The sequence below is a fragment of the Enhydra lutris genome, unplaced genomic scaffold, assembly GCF_002288905.1.
Source record: "Enhydra lutris kenyoni isolate GAN:26980312 unplaced genomic scaffold, ASM228890v2 scaffoldscaffold92, whole genome shotgun sequence".
Taxonomy (NCBI): domain Eukaryota; kingdom Metazoa; phylum Chordata; class Mammalia; order Carnivora; family Mustelidae; genus Enhydra; species Enhydra lutris.
The window spans coordinates 2,128,222-2,143,981 of NW_019154176.1; the positions used below are offsets into that span (position 1 = coordinate 2,128,222).

A 15,760-nucleotide genomic window follows, 5' to 3' on the forward strand; every position below is an offset into this window, starting at 1 on the left:
TGGGTAAAATGGCGGCGCCCAGAGTCCAGACCAAGCGGGTCCGGAGCCCGCGGCTTGCTGCGTGAGTATGTAGGTGGCCGGTGGGGAGGCGACCTCGAACTGCTGGGTTCTGGGCGGCCGGTTCTGGGCCGGCAGGGCGGGAGGGCGGCCCAGAGCGACCCAGCTGCTGGGCCAGGGCACCATGACCTTTTGAGATGCGGGCGGGGACGTGCTGGGAAAGGCCTCTCTCCGTGTACTCCCCTCCCATGTCCCTAATCTCCTATTTTGCAGATGAGACAGTTGAAGCTCAGAGAGGTTAAGGCCCTCTCCCGAAGTCACACCGCAAGTTGGGAGCTAGGTCGGAATTCGAACCCGCGTCAGTCCGTTTCTCCCAAGGAACCCAGAATCCTGACAGCCAGCCTCAGAGCTGCTGTAGGTACACCCCGCCACGGGGTTCAGACTTATAGGTCATAGACGTTTTGTAGAAATTTAGCTGTTCTCCGCCATTACACTGATACTTGTTAGGCACCTACCACATTCCAGGCACTGTCCAGCTGCTGGAAACACAGCAATGAGGAAGACAAAGTCTCCGGTCGGCTGGGGGAGCCAGACCTTAAGTCAGAAATAAAGGGAACAGGTGATTTCAGATGTTAATAATTGCTAATAATGCATTCGTCAGGGTGATGGGGGCTTTAGATTGGGAGTGGAGCTGTGGTCAGGGAAAGCCTCTCATTTAAATATGAACCTGAATGACCGAAAACAGCTATGGACTGATCTGGGGGAAGAAATTTCCAGACAGAGGGAAAAGCAAGTGCAAAGGCTCTGAGACTAGAATAAACTTAGCTTGTTTAAGAAACAGTGTACCTAAAGGCCCCTGGGTGGCTCAGTCCATTAAGTGCCTGCCCTTGGTCAGGTCATAATCCTGGGGTCCTGGGGGAGTATGCTTCTCCCTCTGCCCCTTCCCTTCCCCCTGCTTGTGCTCTCTCTCTCAAATAAATAAATGAAATCTGTTGTTTTTTTTAAAGAGTTGAGTTTGGAGGGGTAGATCGTGTCTGAGTATTTTAAGTGTGATATAACACTAGCAATTTTAGGCAGAGAACACTGAATTTAGTTTACATTCTAAAAATCTCCCTCCGGCCGTGTCAGGGAAAATTGACTGGTGGAAGGCTGGATAGGTATTAAAGAGATCATGGGGGGCGCCTGGGTGGCTCAGTGGGTTAAAGCCTCTGCCTTTGGCTCAGGTCATGATCTCAGGGTCCTGGGATCGAGCCCCACGTTGGGCTCTCTGCTCAGCAGGGAGCCTGCTTCTCCGTCTCTGTCTGCCTCTCTGCCTGCTTGTGATCTCTGTCTGTCAAATAAATAAATAAAATCTTAAAAAAAAAATAAAGAGATCATGGATTGGGTCGGTGGCTGGCAGATGGAGAGATATGGATGTATTTGGGATAGATTTGGAAGTACTCATCAGGACTGCTCAGTGGATTGAATGGGCAAATGAGGGACATAGTGGCCTCAGAAATGACTCCTAGGTTTGTGGACCGAATGACTAGGAATAATGGTGTCATTGGCTAGAATGTGGAGGAACAAGTTTAAGCAGGGATATCATTCTGGAGCAAATTAAGTGTGAGATGGCTAGGTATATGTCAAAGTGGCAGTTAGGTATGGAGGTTGGATCTCAGGACTAGCAATAACGATTTGGAATCCAGGGTGCCTGGCTGGCTCAGTCCGTTAAGTGTCTGCCTTCAGCTCAGGTCATGGTCCCAGGGTTGTGGGATCCAGCTCCACATTGGGCTTTCCAGCTCAACAGGGAGTCTGCTTCTCTCTCTCCCTCTGCCTCCCCTCCGACTCGTGCTCTCTCTCGCTCACTCTCACTCTCTCAAATAAATAAATAAAATCTTTTTAAAAAATAACCATTTGGAATCCGTCAGCACATAGATCATCATTTCTGAGACTTTAACACACATATGAGAAACCTGGACTCTTCTTAAAATGTGGATGCTGATTCAGGAGGTTTGGGTTAGGGCTGAGATTCTGCTCTCCTAAGTGATAGTGTTAATATAGCTGGTACCTGGAACACACTTTGAGTAGCAAAGATTCAGGTATGGTCTTAATTTTGGCTTCATTTTGGAGTCAATGGAGTGTCTTGGTTTTCTGTTTTTATTTTTTTATTTTGTTTGTTTTTTTAAGATTATTTATTTGAGAGAGCACACGAGGGGGGGCAGAGGGAGAAGGAGTAGCAGACTCCCTGCTGAGCAGGGAGCCCTACATGGGGCTCGATCCCAGGACCCTGAGATCATGACGTGAGCCAAAGGGGCATGATTAACTGACTGAGCCACGCAGGCGCTGCTGGAGTGCTTTATTTATTTATTTGTTTTTTAAAAAGATTTTATTTATTTATTTGACACAGAGATCACAAGTAGGCAGAGAGGCAGGCAGAGAGAGAGGGGGAAGCAGGCTCCTTGCTGAGCAGAGAGCCCGATGTGGGACTCGATCCCAGGACCCTGGGATCATGACCTGAGCCGAAGGCAGAGGCTTTAACCCACTGAGCCACCCAGGCGCCCCTGGAGTGTTTTAAAATGCTGATGCCTGGGCCCTAGATTTAGATACTTGGATTTATTATATCCAGGATATGGCCTGGACATGGGGATTTTTTAAAATCTCCCTAGATGAATCTAATATGAGCAAAGTTTGAGAACCATTAGTGCTGCCTACAGTAGTATGGAGAATAGAGGAACAAGTTGAAAGACACCTCAGGGTAGCAGGCAGACATATCCAGAATGTGGGACTCTTTGCAACTTTATTACTCGAAGTGTGGTCCCCAGACCAGCAGTATCAGTATCATTTGGAAGCTTGTTGGATGTACAGGGTCTTTAGCTCTACCCCAGACTTGCTGGATCAAAGTCTACATTCTTTTTAAAAGATTTTATTTGTTTATTTGACAGCGGGAGAGAGAGTGAGAGAAAGCACAAGCAGAGGGGGAATAGCAGAGGGAGAGGGAGAAGCAGACACCCCACTGAGCAAGGACCCTCCTGTCTCAGGGCTTGATCCCAGGACCCCCAAAAGCAGGTGCTTGAGCAACTGAGCCACCCAGATGCCCCCGAAATCCTGGATTTTAACAAGATCCTGGGTGATTTATCTGCACATTCAAGTTTGCAGACATTGCAGACTTCAAAGAAGGATGTGGGTCTTGCTGACTGGCTGAGAAGCAGCCTGGGTTCTAGGAAGAAAATCTAGAATGCCAAGAAGGTGGGAGGAGGGCCTCGCCCATACTGCATGCTTCTGAGAAGCTGAGCAAAATGAGGCCTGAGAAATAATCATTGGCTTTGATAAGTGTAAAACGCAAAAGGGGCCTTTACAAATGGTGCCAGTGGAGTGGCGGGGGCAGCAGCCAAGCTGGAGAGAGTGAGCAAGTCTAGTGCATACGTATCTGTTGGGAGAAGCTTTGCTATAAAGGGAACAGAGATGTGAAGTAGAAGCTGGAGGGAGTCTTTGGGACAAGATGGGAGATGCTAGAGAAAGTTTAAATGATCATAATAATCCAGACACTTCCCAGCTCCTCTTCTGAGGTCAGTATGACCCTGATACCAAATCACACAGACACTCAAAACTACAGACCTTTATCTCTTATGAGTGTGGATGTAAAAATCCTCGACAAAATAACTAGCAAACCAAATGTCAGCAACATATAAAAGGGATTATACACCATGACCAAGTGGAATTTGAACCAGAAATGCAAGATTACTGTGAAATCTGAAAACCAGTTAATGTTATATACCATATTAATAGAATAAAAGAGAAAAGCTACACGATTGTTTCAGTACTTGGAACAAAAAGTACTTAACAAAATCCAGTACTGTTTCTGATGAGAATATTCAATATCTGGGTATAGAAGGGAATTTCTTTCTTTCTTTCTTTCTTTTTTTTTTTAGGAATTTCCTTTTTTTTTTTTTTAAGATTTTTATTTTCTTTATTCTAGAGAGAGAGCATGAGGCAGAGGGACAAGCAGACCCCATGCTGAGCATGGAGCCTGATGTGGGTCTCAGTCCCACAACCCTGAGATTATAACTTGAGCTGAAATCAAGAGTCAGACGCTCAACCAACTGGAGCCACCCAGGCGCCCCTGGAAGGGAATTTCTTTAACCTTATAAAACCCATTTATGAAAAACCCACAGCTCACATCTTACTTAAGGATGAAAGACTGGATGCCTTTCCCCTAAGATCAAGAACAAGAAAAGGATATTAACTCTTGTCACTTCTATTCAACATTGCACTAGAGGTTCCAGCAAGGGCACTTGGGAAAGGAAAATAAATAAAAGACATCCAGTTTGGAAAGGAAGAGGTAAAACTATATTTGCAGGTAATGTGATCTTATATGTAGAAAATCCTAAAGAATGTAATAAAAAGCTATTGGAACTAAGAAGTGAGTTCAGCAAGGTTGCAGGATATAAAACCAAATATATAAAAATAAATTTGTGTTCATATACCTGGCCCTGAACAGTGTGGAAATGAAATTAAGAAAATAATTCCATATGTAATAGCTTCCTAAAGAATGAAACATAAGTAAGGGTACCTGGCTGGCCCAGTTGGTACAGCATGTGACTCTTGATTTCAGGGTTGCGAATTCAAGCCCCGTGTTGGGTGTAGAGATTACTTAAAAATAAATCTTTTTTAAAAAGAATGAAATGTGAATAAATTTGACAAAATAACTAAAAGTCTCATATACTGAAAACTATAAAACATTGTTGAGAGAAATTAAAGATGATCTAAATAAATGGAGAGGTATCCCATGTTCATAGATCAGAAGATTAAATATTATTAAGATACCAATATGCCCTAAATTGATCTGTAGACTCAATACAACCCCTATCAGAATCCACAAAACTATAATAATCAAAACAGTGTGGTGCTGGGATGCATGGATGGCTCAGTCGGTTAAGCATCTGCCTTTAGCTAAGGTTATGATTCCAGGGGTCCTGGGATCGAGTCCTGCATTGGGCTCCTTGGTCAGAGGGAGGTCTGCTTCTCCCTTTGCCTGCTTCATCCCCTACTTGTTCTCTCTCTCTCTTCTCTGACAGATAATAAAATCTTTAAAAACAAAGTAAAACAAAAAACAGTGTGGTACTGGCATAAGACCCAACGTATAGATCAATGGAACTGGGAGCCCAGAATTAAATTCTTACATTTATGGTCAGTCGATTTTCAGCAAGAATGTCAAGACAAAAGAGTACCCTTATCATGGTGAGCACTGAGTAATATATAGAATTGTTGAATCACATTATTATACAGCTGAAACTAATATAACCATGAAATTAAAATTTTAAAACTTAATTATAAAAAAGAATGCCAAGGGCTCCTGGGTGGTTCAGTTGGTTGAGTGACTGCCTTTGGCTCAGGTCATGATCCTGGAGTCCCAGGATCAAGTCCTGCATCAGGCTCCCTACTCAGCAGGGGGTCTGCTTCTTCCTCTGACCTTCCCTCCTCTTGCTTGCTCTCTCTCTGTCTCTCAAATAAATAAAGAAAATCTTAAAAAAAAAAAAAATGCCAAGACAAACAGGGCAAGAATGGTCTCTTCAACAAATTGTACTAGGACAACTAGATATCCATTTGAAATGAATGCCTTTCTTACACCATTCAAGGTGGATCATAGGACTGAATGTAAGAGCTAAAGCTATTAAACTCTTAAAAGGAAATAGGAGTAAATCTCTCTTTCTTTCTTTCTTTCTTTTTTTTTTTTTTTTTTAAGATTTATATTATTTGAGAGAGAGGGAGAGGAGTCCCAAACAGACTCCACACCGGACATAGAGCCCAATGCAGGGGCTCAGTCTCAACAACCCTGAGATCATGACCTGAGCTAAAACCAAGAGTCAGATGCCTAATGAACTACACCATTCAGTCACCCCAACCTAGGAATAAGACTTGTGACCTTGGCCTTGGCAGTGTTATTTTTAGGTAGAACATAGAAAAAACTAGCTAGAAAAAACATCAATTGCATGTCATCAGAGTAAGACTTGTGCCGCAAACAGTAACATCAAGAAAGTGAAAAGACGATCCAAGGAATGGGAGAAAGTATTTATAATTCACAAGGGTTAGTATCCTGAATATATAAAGAACACTTACAACTCAGTGATAAAAAGCTAAGGAGCCCAATTTTTTTAATGCCCAAAGGATCTAAATACACATTTCTCCAAAAAAGATACACAGTGGCCAATAAGGACACGAGAAGATACTCAGCATCAGTTTTTAGGGAAGTATAAATCCAACCATGAGATAATCACATCCACTGTGTATCTAATTACAAAGACCATAAGAATTGGCAAGAATATAGAGAAATTGGAACCTTTATATACTGCTGGTGAGAATGTAAAGTGGTGTGGCCAACTGAGAGAACGGTTTGGCAGGGGGCGCCTGGCTGTGTCAGTCGGTAGAGTGTGCGACTCTTGATCTGGAGATTGTGAGTTCAAGCCTCACTTTGGGCATGGAGGCTACTTAAAATTAAAAAAAAAAAAACAGTTTGGCAGTTCCTCAAAATGTTTGATACAGCATTACCATATGTCTCAGTAATTTGACTTCTCTCTATATAAAAGTCATTTAAGCACCTGTTCAAAGGAAACTCCCACACAAGTGTTCATGGCAACATTGGTCATAATAGTCAGAAAGTGGAAACCCCAAATGTCTATCAATCAATGAATGGATAAATAAAACATAGCCATATCCATATAATGGGATTTTTTTGCTAATTAAAACAGATGAAGTCTGATCCATGCTACAACACGAATGAGCCTGAAACACTTGCTAAGTGAAAGGAACTCGTCCCACAAGAGCATCTGTTGTATGACCCTGTTTCTATGAACTACCCAGAGGAGGCAAATTATAGAGACAGTAGATTAGTGGTTGCCTGAGGGAAGATGACAGGGACTGCTGATGGGTATAGGTTTTCTTCTTGGGGTGAGGAGAATGTTCTAAAATTAGATTACAGTGATGGTTGCACAACTCTGTGAATATATTAAAAAACCATTGGATTTTACACTTGAAAAGGGTGAACTATAGGATATGTAAATAAAACTTAAAAAAAAAAAAAAAAAGGGCTCCTGGGTGGCTCAGTTGGTTAAGCAACTGCCTTCAGCTCAGGTCATGATTCTGGAGTCCGGGGATCGGGTCCTGCATCGGGCTCCCAGCTTGGTGGGGAGTCTGTTTCTCCCTCTTACCCTCTCCCCTTTCATGCTCTCACTCTCTCTCAATAAATAAAATCTTAAAAAAGAAAAGAAAAGAGAAAGATTCAGAGGCGCCGGGTGGCTCAGTGGGCTAAGCATCTCACTCTTGGTTTCGGCTCAGGTCATGATCTCAGGATTCATGAAGTCAAGCCTTGCCATGGGCTGCACACTGGGCATGGAACCTGCTTAAGATTCTCTCCCTCTGCCCTGCCCCCTCTCACGTGCATGTGTGCACGCTCTCTCTCGCACGCGCTCTCTCTCGTATTTTTTATTTAAGAGACAGAGAGAGCCAAGCAGGGGAAGGGGCGGAGGGAGAAGTAGGCTCCCCACTGAGCAGTGAGCCCAACATGGGACCCTGCCCTGAGATCATGACCTGAGCCCAAGGCAGATGCTTAACTGACTGAGCCACCGAGGTGCCCCATAAATAAATCTTAAAAAAAAAAAAGAAAAAAATCCAGTGGGGAGGGGTACCATGGCAGGAGCAAATGCCTCCAGATAGTGGAGGGATTAGCCCAACAAAGTAGGGAATCTTGGCTGTAACACCCATTTTAAGTCCATCTTGTGGATGCGGAGACCAGGGGGGCTGGTGAGTTAGCTGTGCCTTCTGGAACGTGGTCTCTGCACAGCAGGGGTCTCATCTCCTCTAGCAAGTAGGGGTGCCAGGCTGATGCTGTCTTTTCTCTCTCATCCAGGTGGTTGTCTGACAAGCAGCAGCATGAGCTGGGCCCAAGCCCTCCTGCTGGCCCGGGGCATCTCTCGGGGCTGGAGAGGCATCTGCGGGGCCACCGTCATGGGATCCCCCTTCCCCCAGGTAACCAGCACCCGAGCAAGTCATCTGCTCACAGCAGCTGACCTCTCTGCTCTGAGGGCCAGCTGGATGTGCCTTATTCATTTTAAGAAGCGCTGCTACCCATGTGGGTAGAGGGGTTAAATTTGGAAATGAGGGTACAGGAGCTAAGTAGATTTGAGTGGTGACTGCGGGTGACTCCTGCATCCATTTGTAAAAATACGGGCAGAACATTGAACTTCCTTCCCTTCCCAGAGTGACCAGACGGCCCAAGCCGATCGATGGGCATAGACAGCCGTAACAGTGATGGCGGCAGTCTGATGATAATAATCAGGCAGACCTCGTTTTATTGTGCTTCACAGATAATGCAAGGGTTTTCTTCTTGGTTTTTGGCTTTTACAAGTTGAGGGCTTGTGGCAGCCCTCCATCGAGCACGTCTCTTGGTGCCCTTTCCCAACCGCATTCGCTCATTTCGTGCCTCTGTGTCACATTTTGGTGATTCTTGCAATATTTCAAACTTATTCATCATTCCCGTGCATGTTATGGTGATCCGTGAGCAGCGGTTATGACCCGCTGAAAGCTCAGATAGGCTGGTTAGCATTTTTTAGCAAGAAAGTAGTTTTTTTTTTTTTTTTAAGATTTTATTTATTTATTTGACAGACAGAGATCACAAGTAGGCAGAGAGGCAGGCAGAGAGAGAGAGGAGGAAGCAGGATCCCTGCAGAGCAGAGAGCCCAATGTTGGGGCTCGATCCCAGGACCCTGGGATCACGACCCGAGCCGAAGGCAAAGGCTTAACCCACTGAGCCACCCAGGCGCCCCAAGAAAGTAGTTTTTAATTGAGGTTTGTCCTTTTTTTTTTTTTTTTAGACTTAACGTTACTGCTCACTTTACAGACTATAGTGTAGTGTAAACCGAACTGTCCCATGCATTGGGAAGCCAAAACGGTCATTCAGCTCACTTGACTGTGACATTTGCTTCATTGTGGGGCTCTGGAACTGAACCCTCAGTGTCTCCGGGCTATGCCTGGGTCTCCCTTATTTAGCACTGCCAAGCCCTGTGCTGTTTTTTGTTTACACGATCTCCTGTCTCCCCTTCTTTGGGGGCATTCTAGAGTTACTTTTCTGATTTCTGACCTAGGCACATACCACCCACAGAATGAGTTGCCTACAATTTCGCTTTAAATGGACTTTTTTTTTTTTTTTTTTTTAACATCACCTTATGTAAGTAGGACTCTGGGATGGCTGTTGAGGCAGCAGAACAGAGGGACCAAGGATGGGGACTCTGATCTCAGCTCTGTCACTTAGCAGCTGTGGGACGCCAGACATCCCATTTCACCTCTCCAGGCCTCAGTTTCCTCCTCTGTGAAATGGGTACACTAAGAGCATTCTCTCAATGGGCAGTTGGAAAGAATAAATGAGCTTCACACTCAGAAAGTGCTCAAGAAGAATGCCTGGAAGAATAATCAGTAACTATAACTCTTTTTTGCCAAAAAAAAAAAAAAAAAAGAAAGAAAGAAAATTTTGTGTGTGTGTGTGGGCTCCATGCCCAATATGGGGCTTGAACTCACGACCCTGAGATCAAGAGTTGCACACTCTACCAACTGAGCTGGCCAGGTGCCCCTTGCCATGTATTTTTAAAGATGCCTTGTGTATAACCATTCTAATTTAAACATTCAGTTTCACTTAAAATAAGAAATTTGGTAGCATACTATCCATACAGGGGTTAGCAAACATTTTCCTAAAGAGAGAGTAAATATTTTTGGCTTTCCAAGCCACACAATGCCTGTGACAACTACTCACCTCTGCCAGTGGAGCACAGATACAGCCCCAGACTCGACGTCATGAATGTTTCTGGCTGGATTTGAGTAAGACTTTATGGACAAAAGCAGGCAGCTGGCCATAGGTGCCCCTCAGATTTGCCCCCAGCAGCCTCCACTCCCCACTCTTGGGAACAAGGTCTGCTTGGCCCAAGGGAAACACCATCGTAACAGGCAGGGAAACTGAGGCCTGAGCAGCAAAGTGGGATGTGGGTGTCACCTAGCAGAGGACAGTCAACCTAAGACTCCTGCTGACTCCAAAATCTACATTTTTCTTTTTCAAACTCAGTTGTTGAAATGTATCTTTTTAAATATATATTTTGTTTATTTATTTGAGAGAGAGAGACAGTGAGAGAGAGCATGAGCGAGGAGAAGGTCAGAGGGAGAAGCAAACTCCCCATGGAGTTGGGAGCCCGATGTGGGTGGGACTCGATCCTGGGACTCCAGGATCATGACCTGAGCTGAAGGCAGTCGCTTAACCAGCTGAGCCACCCAGACGCCCTGAAATGTATCTTTTGAATAGACAACACAGCTAGTTACAGCAGGCAATCCCAGCAGTTCTGGGGCTACACCCGCAAGGGTCTGTCCCTCCTTTGCTTGGCCGCCACTTAGCTCCCCTATCTAGAGGCTAGAGGTGTTACCCATTCAAGGTATTTCCTCCCAGGCATACTCTACAGGAGCAAAAAATGTATATGCATACGGTCATTCTCTTACCCACAGTAGTTACATTTTGCAAAGTGGCCGCCTACACAGAATTAGTGAATACCAAACTGTCGCTTCCAGGGAAATACGGAGCACTTTCCCGTGAGCCTCTGCTCACATTGTCATCAAGCCATCAATACATACCTCGTTGTATGTGTGCGTCTCTGTGTGTGTTTCTGGTTTTTTTATTTGTGTTTGTGTGTGTGTGTGTTTCTGTTTAAAGACATCTTGTTGGATGTAAACTGTGGATTCACGGACATTGAACTCCCAGCCCCCAGCACTGTAAGTCACACCTGAAGGAAGCTTCTCGACCACATGCTATTTTCTCTGTAAAGAACTGCGGAGCCTTCTTGCAGGGAGGACCACGAGGCAGCCCTTCAGCACTGTGCTTGGGGGCCATTTTCCACAGCAAAAATCACCCACAGAAAGATGTGGAAAACGTGCACTTAAAAACAAAAATCTCTAAGAGGACACACATTGACAGCATGCCAGCTGAAACAGGAGGGCCGAGCGTCCCCGTGCTCTATCTCAGCTAGAAATGACCAGGCTTGGGCGAATCCCAGTTTTTCACCACACTGCATGTGTCTGTGAATGACCAGGAAAGTGTTAAGAGTATTGACTTGGGGATTACAAATCAATTTTAGCAAGTAGGCAAATTTGCAACCAGGGAGACCACAAATAATGAAGATCTATTATATATAATTTGGTGAGCGTTTTTTTGTTTTGTTTTTTTTTTTCACCCCTTTGGGCACTTCGTTCCACATGCTTTTTTTCGTTTCATATTATACCTGGGAGCTCGTTCTGGGTCACTCAAGACCCTCCTGGGTGGCTCTCAGAGACGCAGGTGCCCCCTGTCCACGTTCATGGCCACATGCTTAACCATTTCCTTGCGGACGCACATTGCGGCTGTTCCCACCGCTGCAGCAGACATACAAACGTCATCTGGCCCAGGTCTTGTCGATAGCTGTGGGAGTTACAAACCCGAGGCAGGATCCCTGCATCAGAGGATGTGTTTGCCGTGTGGGTTTCCCTGTTGTTTTCTCACACTTTGTAAGGGTGCCTGATCTTGGTCTAGTCCCCACAGCACCACACTTCTTCAGGGGCCCTTTGGGATGCTCACTGGCACCTTTCCCAGGAAAGAGCCAGTCCGGCAGCCTCCGGGGGGGGGGGGGGGGGCGTGGGAGGTGCCAGATTCCGGCCACTGTTCTCTGTCCCCAGGTGCCTCTCCAGGCCCCACGAGGCCTGCACTGCAGCGCCGCCGCCACCGCAGCCGGTAGCTCCGACTCGTGGCTGGCCCCGCCTCCGCCCCCGTCCGAGCCCCAGAAGGGACCCACGAAGGCCCTGGCCTTCCACGAGGAGCTGTTCCAGCGGGCACCGGAAGGGACGCGCGACAAGGCGGACTTCGTGCGCGCCGTGCAGAACTTCGGGCAGCAGAATGTGCACAAGCGGGGTCACGTGGACTTCATCTACTTGGCCCTGCGCAAGATGCGGGAGTTCGGCGTCGAGCGGGACCTGGCTGTCTACAACCTGCTGCTCGACGTCTTTCCCAAGGAGGTCTTCCGGCCTCGCAGCGTCTTCCAGCGGATGTTCATCCACTACCCCCGGCAGCAGGAGTGTGGGGTCGCCGTCCTGGAACAGATGGAGAACCACGGTGAGGCCAGCAGGCGCGGGTGGGGAGTTGGGGTCCTCCTTCTCCCCGGTCCTCCGCCCCTCTCCGTCTCTCATGTCTGTCTCCCCTTCCCTGTCGGCCTGCCTGACGCCCTGTCTCCTTCTGCCCCACGTAGGTGTGATGCCCAACAAGGAGACCGAGTTCCTACTGCTTCAGATATTTGGACGTAAAAGTTACCCCATGCTCAAGTTTGTGCGCATGAAGCTGTGGTTCTCCCGCTTCAAGAATATCAACCCCTTCCCTGTGCCCCGGGACCTGCCACGGGACCCGGTGGACCTGGCCAAGTTGGGCCTGCGGCACATGGAGCCCAACCTCAACGCCACCGTCACCATTTATCAGGTATCCACCCCTGGCATCGCCCTCAACTGCAACCCCAGCCTGGCCCCCTCACTCACCCTGAGACAGGCTGAGCCCTGACGAGATTCCCATGGCCCTCACTCCTCCCTGCAGCTTGACCTCTGACCTCTGACCTCTGCACCAACCCCTCTCGCCACACTCTGTATTCTAGGCATCTATCTTCCTTCCTGGCCCTTGAGCCTTCCTTTTTTTTTTTTTGTAAGATTTTATTTATTTATTTGAGGGGGTGGGGGAGGGGCAGAAGGAGAGGGAGAATCTCAAGCAGATTCCACACTGAGCTTGGAGCCTGATGCGGGGCTCCATCCCAGGACCCTGAGATCATGACCTGAGCTAAAATCAAGAGTTGGATGCTCAACCGACTAAGCTACCCAGGTGCCCCAGTTTCCGAGCATCCTATGCCAACTTACTTCTCAGGCCTTTGCGCTCACTGCTCCCTCTGCCAGGACCACTCCTCCCTGGGACTTCATGTTCTTCCAGTCTCAGCTATGCCGTCCCCTCCTCAGGATCCCCTTCCCGACCACCCTGGCTGAGGCACTGGGTACCTGGCTTGGTTGCTCATTCACAATGACTCAGTTTCTCCTCTGTCTCCCAAGGCTCAGCACAGAGTCTGGCACAAAACTGAGCTCAGCGGTTGTTTGTTGAATGACTGAATGAACTGGGACACACACACGCAGACACACACACACCACACAGGGTCCTAGGGGCCCCACTCATGCCAGATCATGTGGAGGAGCCTGTGGTCCTGGAAGCTGATAACAGTTTCTCTCAGAGCTGCTGGTTCTGAGATGGAGAAGCACTGGGGGCTGTGGGAGCACAGAAGGGGCAAGGTGAAAGGAGGGCTTCCCAGAATAGGCGAGGTGAGCTACACTTGGGCAGGACAGGAGAGGTGAGGAGAGCATTCTAGACAGTGGAAGCAGCGTGGGCTGGGGTTCAGAGAGCAGCTGGGAGATGCAGAAAGCGCTGCTTCTGGCCAGTGCACGCAGTTGGGCTGGGGGAGAAGGGGCATGGAGGCACCAAGCTAGTGTGATTTGAACCGGTTGGTGGGGAGGGAGCCCCCAGGAAATTTTAAGAACAGGAAGGATGGGGTGGGAGTCATGTTTCTGGAAGGAGTTTCTGTTTCAAAAGCACCCTCTGGTGGCCACATGGATGGTGTTGGATGGGGGCGGGCAGAGGACTGAGTGGTAGGGACAGGGGGTCATGGGGTGTTCAGGTGAGAAAGGACAGAGACTTGGCCTGGAGCACATTGCAGAGGAAAGGTGCTCTTTAACTAACTTCTTCATTTTGAAAAGTAAAGCTTTAGAAGCCAAACAGTCCTCAAGAACACACAATGAAGAGTTGTCTCCTAGCCTAGACCTTCAGTCCCCAGGCTCCTTCCCCAGGGGTGACCATGCCTGTGTCTCCTTCCAAAGAGATCCTATGCACTGGCAAGCAGATATAGCCTTTGTATGTATGTTTCCCCTCATTGTGAAAAGTACGTACAGAAAGGTTGAAAACATGGTAAAATGATCACCAACACCACTTAGATTTAGAATGGGAACAATCCAAGGGTCCCATCAGGAGGGCATTATCTACATAGAGTCTAAGACTTCAGTTAGACTGGTTAAAAAAAAGGCAAGTGAAAAGTTGAAGTATGTTCAGTGGTACAGTAAGTTCCCTTCAGTGTGAGAAGGGAGGGGAAGTTAAAAGGCATATCCCTATTTTCCTATTTTCACAAAAATAAATAATACAAAGATAGAAATTATTCTAGAAATTATTATCTCTGGGCAGGCAGAGGAGATGGGGGTAGAGAGAACAGGAGCGGAAGAGAGACATCTATTTAATATGGATTGACTTTTAAACTATGCAGATGTTTACATGTATTTTTTTTTTTAATCAAAGTGGGGAGGGGAACTCCACTAAAATTGAAAACAAACAGAAGCAAGTGGATATGGCCAAATATCTAAATGATAGGATAATCAATGAGATAAAAAGTTCTCCCGAGTCAGCTGTCCAACAGCCCCTCCTTAGTGGTTTCCGTTCTAAGAACAAACATACCCGTAGAGAAATCCTAAGCTTAATCCCATAGCATTATGGTGAGCAGTAATATCAAAACTATTTCTGTAGTTTGATGGATAAGTAAATGTATTACTATTAATAGGAACCAAGATTTCTAGTGTAAGAAAAAGAGAAGAGAAAAATATACAATCAAATGTGAAAAAAGAAAAAAACCCAACCTCCATAATGTGAAATTTAAAATGAAAAATCAGTTTTGGGGCACCAGTGCCTCAGTCAGTTAAGTGTATAGTTTTTTCTGCCTCCGAAGAACTTACACTTTATAATGTTTCTCCAGTGGCACAGCATTTTATACATGTTTTGTACCTTGTCTTTTGCTGTTTTCATTTAAGAATATGGCTGGGAGCCCGTTCTGTGTCTGTTCCCATTGATTCATCTCGGTTCTTCTTCATGTCGAAGGATGGATGATAGCTGTCCACTCTAAGGTGTTTCAATCAAAGAATATATGCATTTTTTTAAAGATTTTATTTATTTATTTGTCAGAGAGAAAGATCAATAGAGAGAGAGCACAGGCAGGGGGAGCGGCAGGCAGAGGGAGAAGCGGGCTCCCCGCTGAGCAAGGAGCCCCATGTGGGACTTGACCCCAGGACCCTGGGATCATGACCTGAGCCAAAGGCAAATGCTTAACCGACTGAGCCACCTAGGTGCCCCAACATGTGCTTTTTTTTTTTAATTTGGGGGGCACCTGGGTGGCTTAGTTGGTTAAGCATCTGCCTTCAGCTCAGATCATGATCTCAGGGTCTTGGAATTGAGTCCTGCATCAGGCTCCCTGCTCAGTGGAGAGCCCGCTTCTCCCTCTCCCTCTGCATGGTGCTCCCCCAGCTCCTTCTCTCCCTCTGTCTTTTAAATAAGTAAAATCTTTAGAAAAAAGATTTCATTTGTTTTGGTTTTTGAATCACCGCAGTATGTAAAGTCAGAAATACATAAAAGGGATTTCCTTTCCTCCCTGTTCTCCACAGAAGCGAACACTGATTTGCTTCTTGTGTGCATGTGAAATTATTTCTCCTTTTAAAACCTCACAAGTGGGGCGCCTGGGTGGCTCAGTGGGTTAAGCCGCTGCCTTCAGCTCAGGTCATGATCTCAGGGTCCTGGGATCGAGTCCCGCATTGGGCTCTCTGCTCAGCAGGAAGCCTGCTTCCCTCTCTCTCTCTGCCTGCCTCTCTGCCTACTTGTGATCTCTCTCTTTTA

The 15,760-nt window shown here is 46.6% G+C and overlaps 1 protein-coding gene across 3 annotated transcripts in view; it reads left to right on the top strand.

Annotated features, from left to right (window-relative positions):
* The window catches only part of LOC111162525 (ECSIT signalling integrator), an 18,453-nt gene continuing 2,693 nt past the window's right edge, over positions 1 to 15,760 (top strand). Inside the window, exons 1-5 of one of the 3 annotated variants that reach the window (XM_022527003.1) lie at positions 1 to 61; positions 271 to 411; positions 7,880 to 7,998; positions 11,713 to 12,145; positions 12,279 to 12,502. In XM_022527003.1, the coding sequence (XP_022382711.1) occupies positions 7,903 to 7,998; positions 11,713 to 12,145; positions 12,279 to 12,502 (753 nt within the window). In that variant the 5' untranslated portion in view covers positions 1 to 61; positions 271 to 411; positions 7,880 to 7,902. Of the gene's footprint in view, positions 62 to 270; positions 412 to 436; positions 617 to 5,180; positions 5,215 to 7,879; positions 7,999 to 11,712; positions 12,146 to 12,278; positions 12,503 to 15,760 lie in introns of those variants that run through there. The other 2 variants (XM_022527004.1, XM_022527005.1) reach the window with 2 other exon arrangements.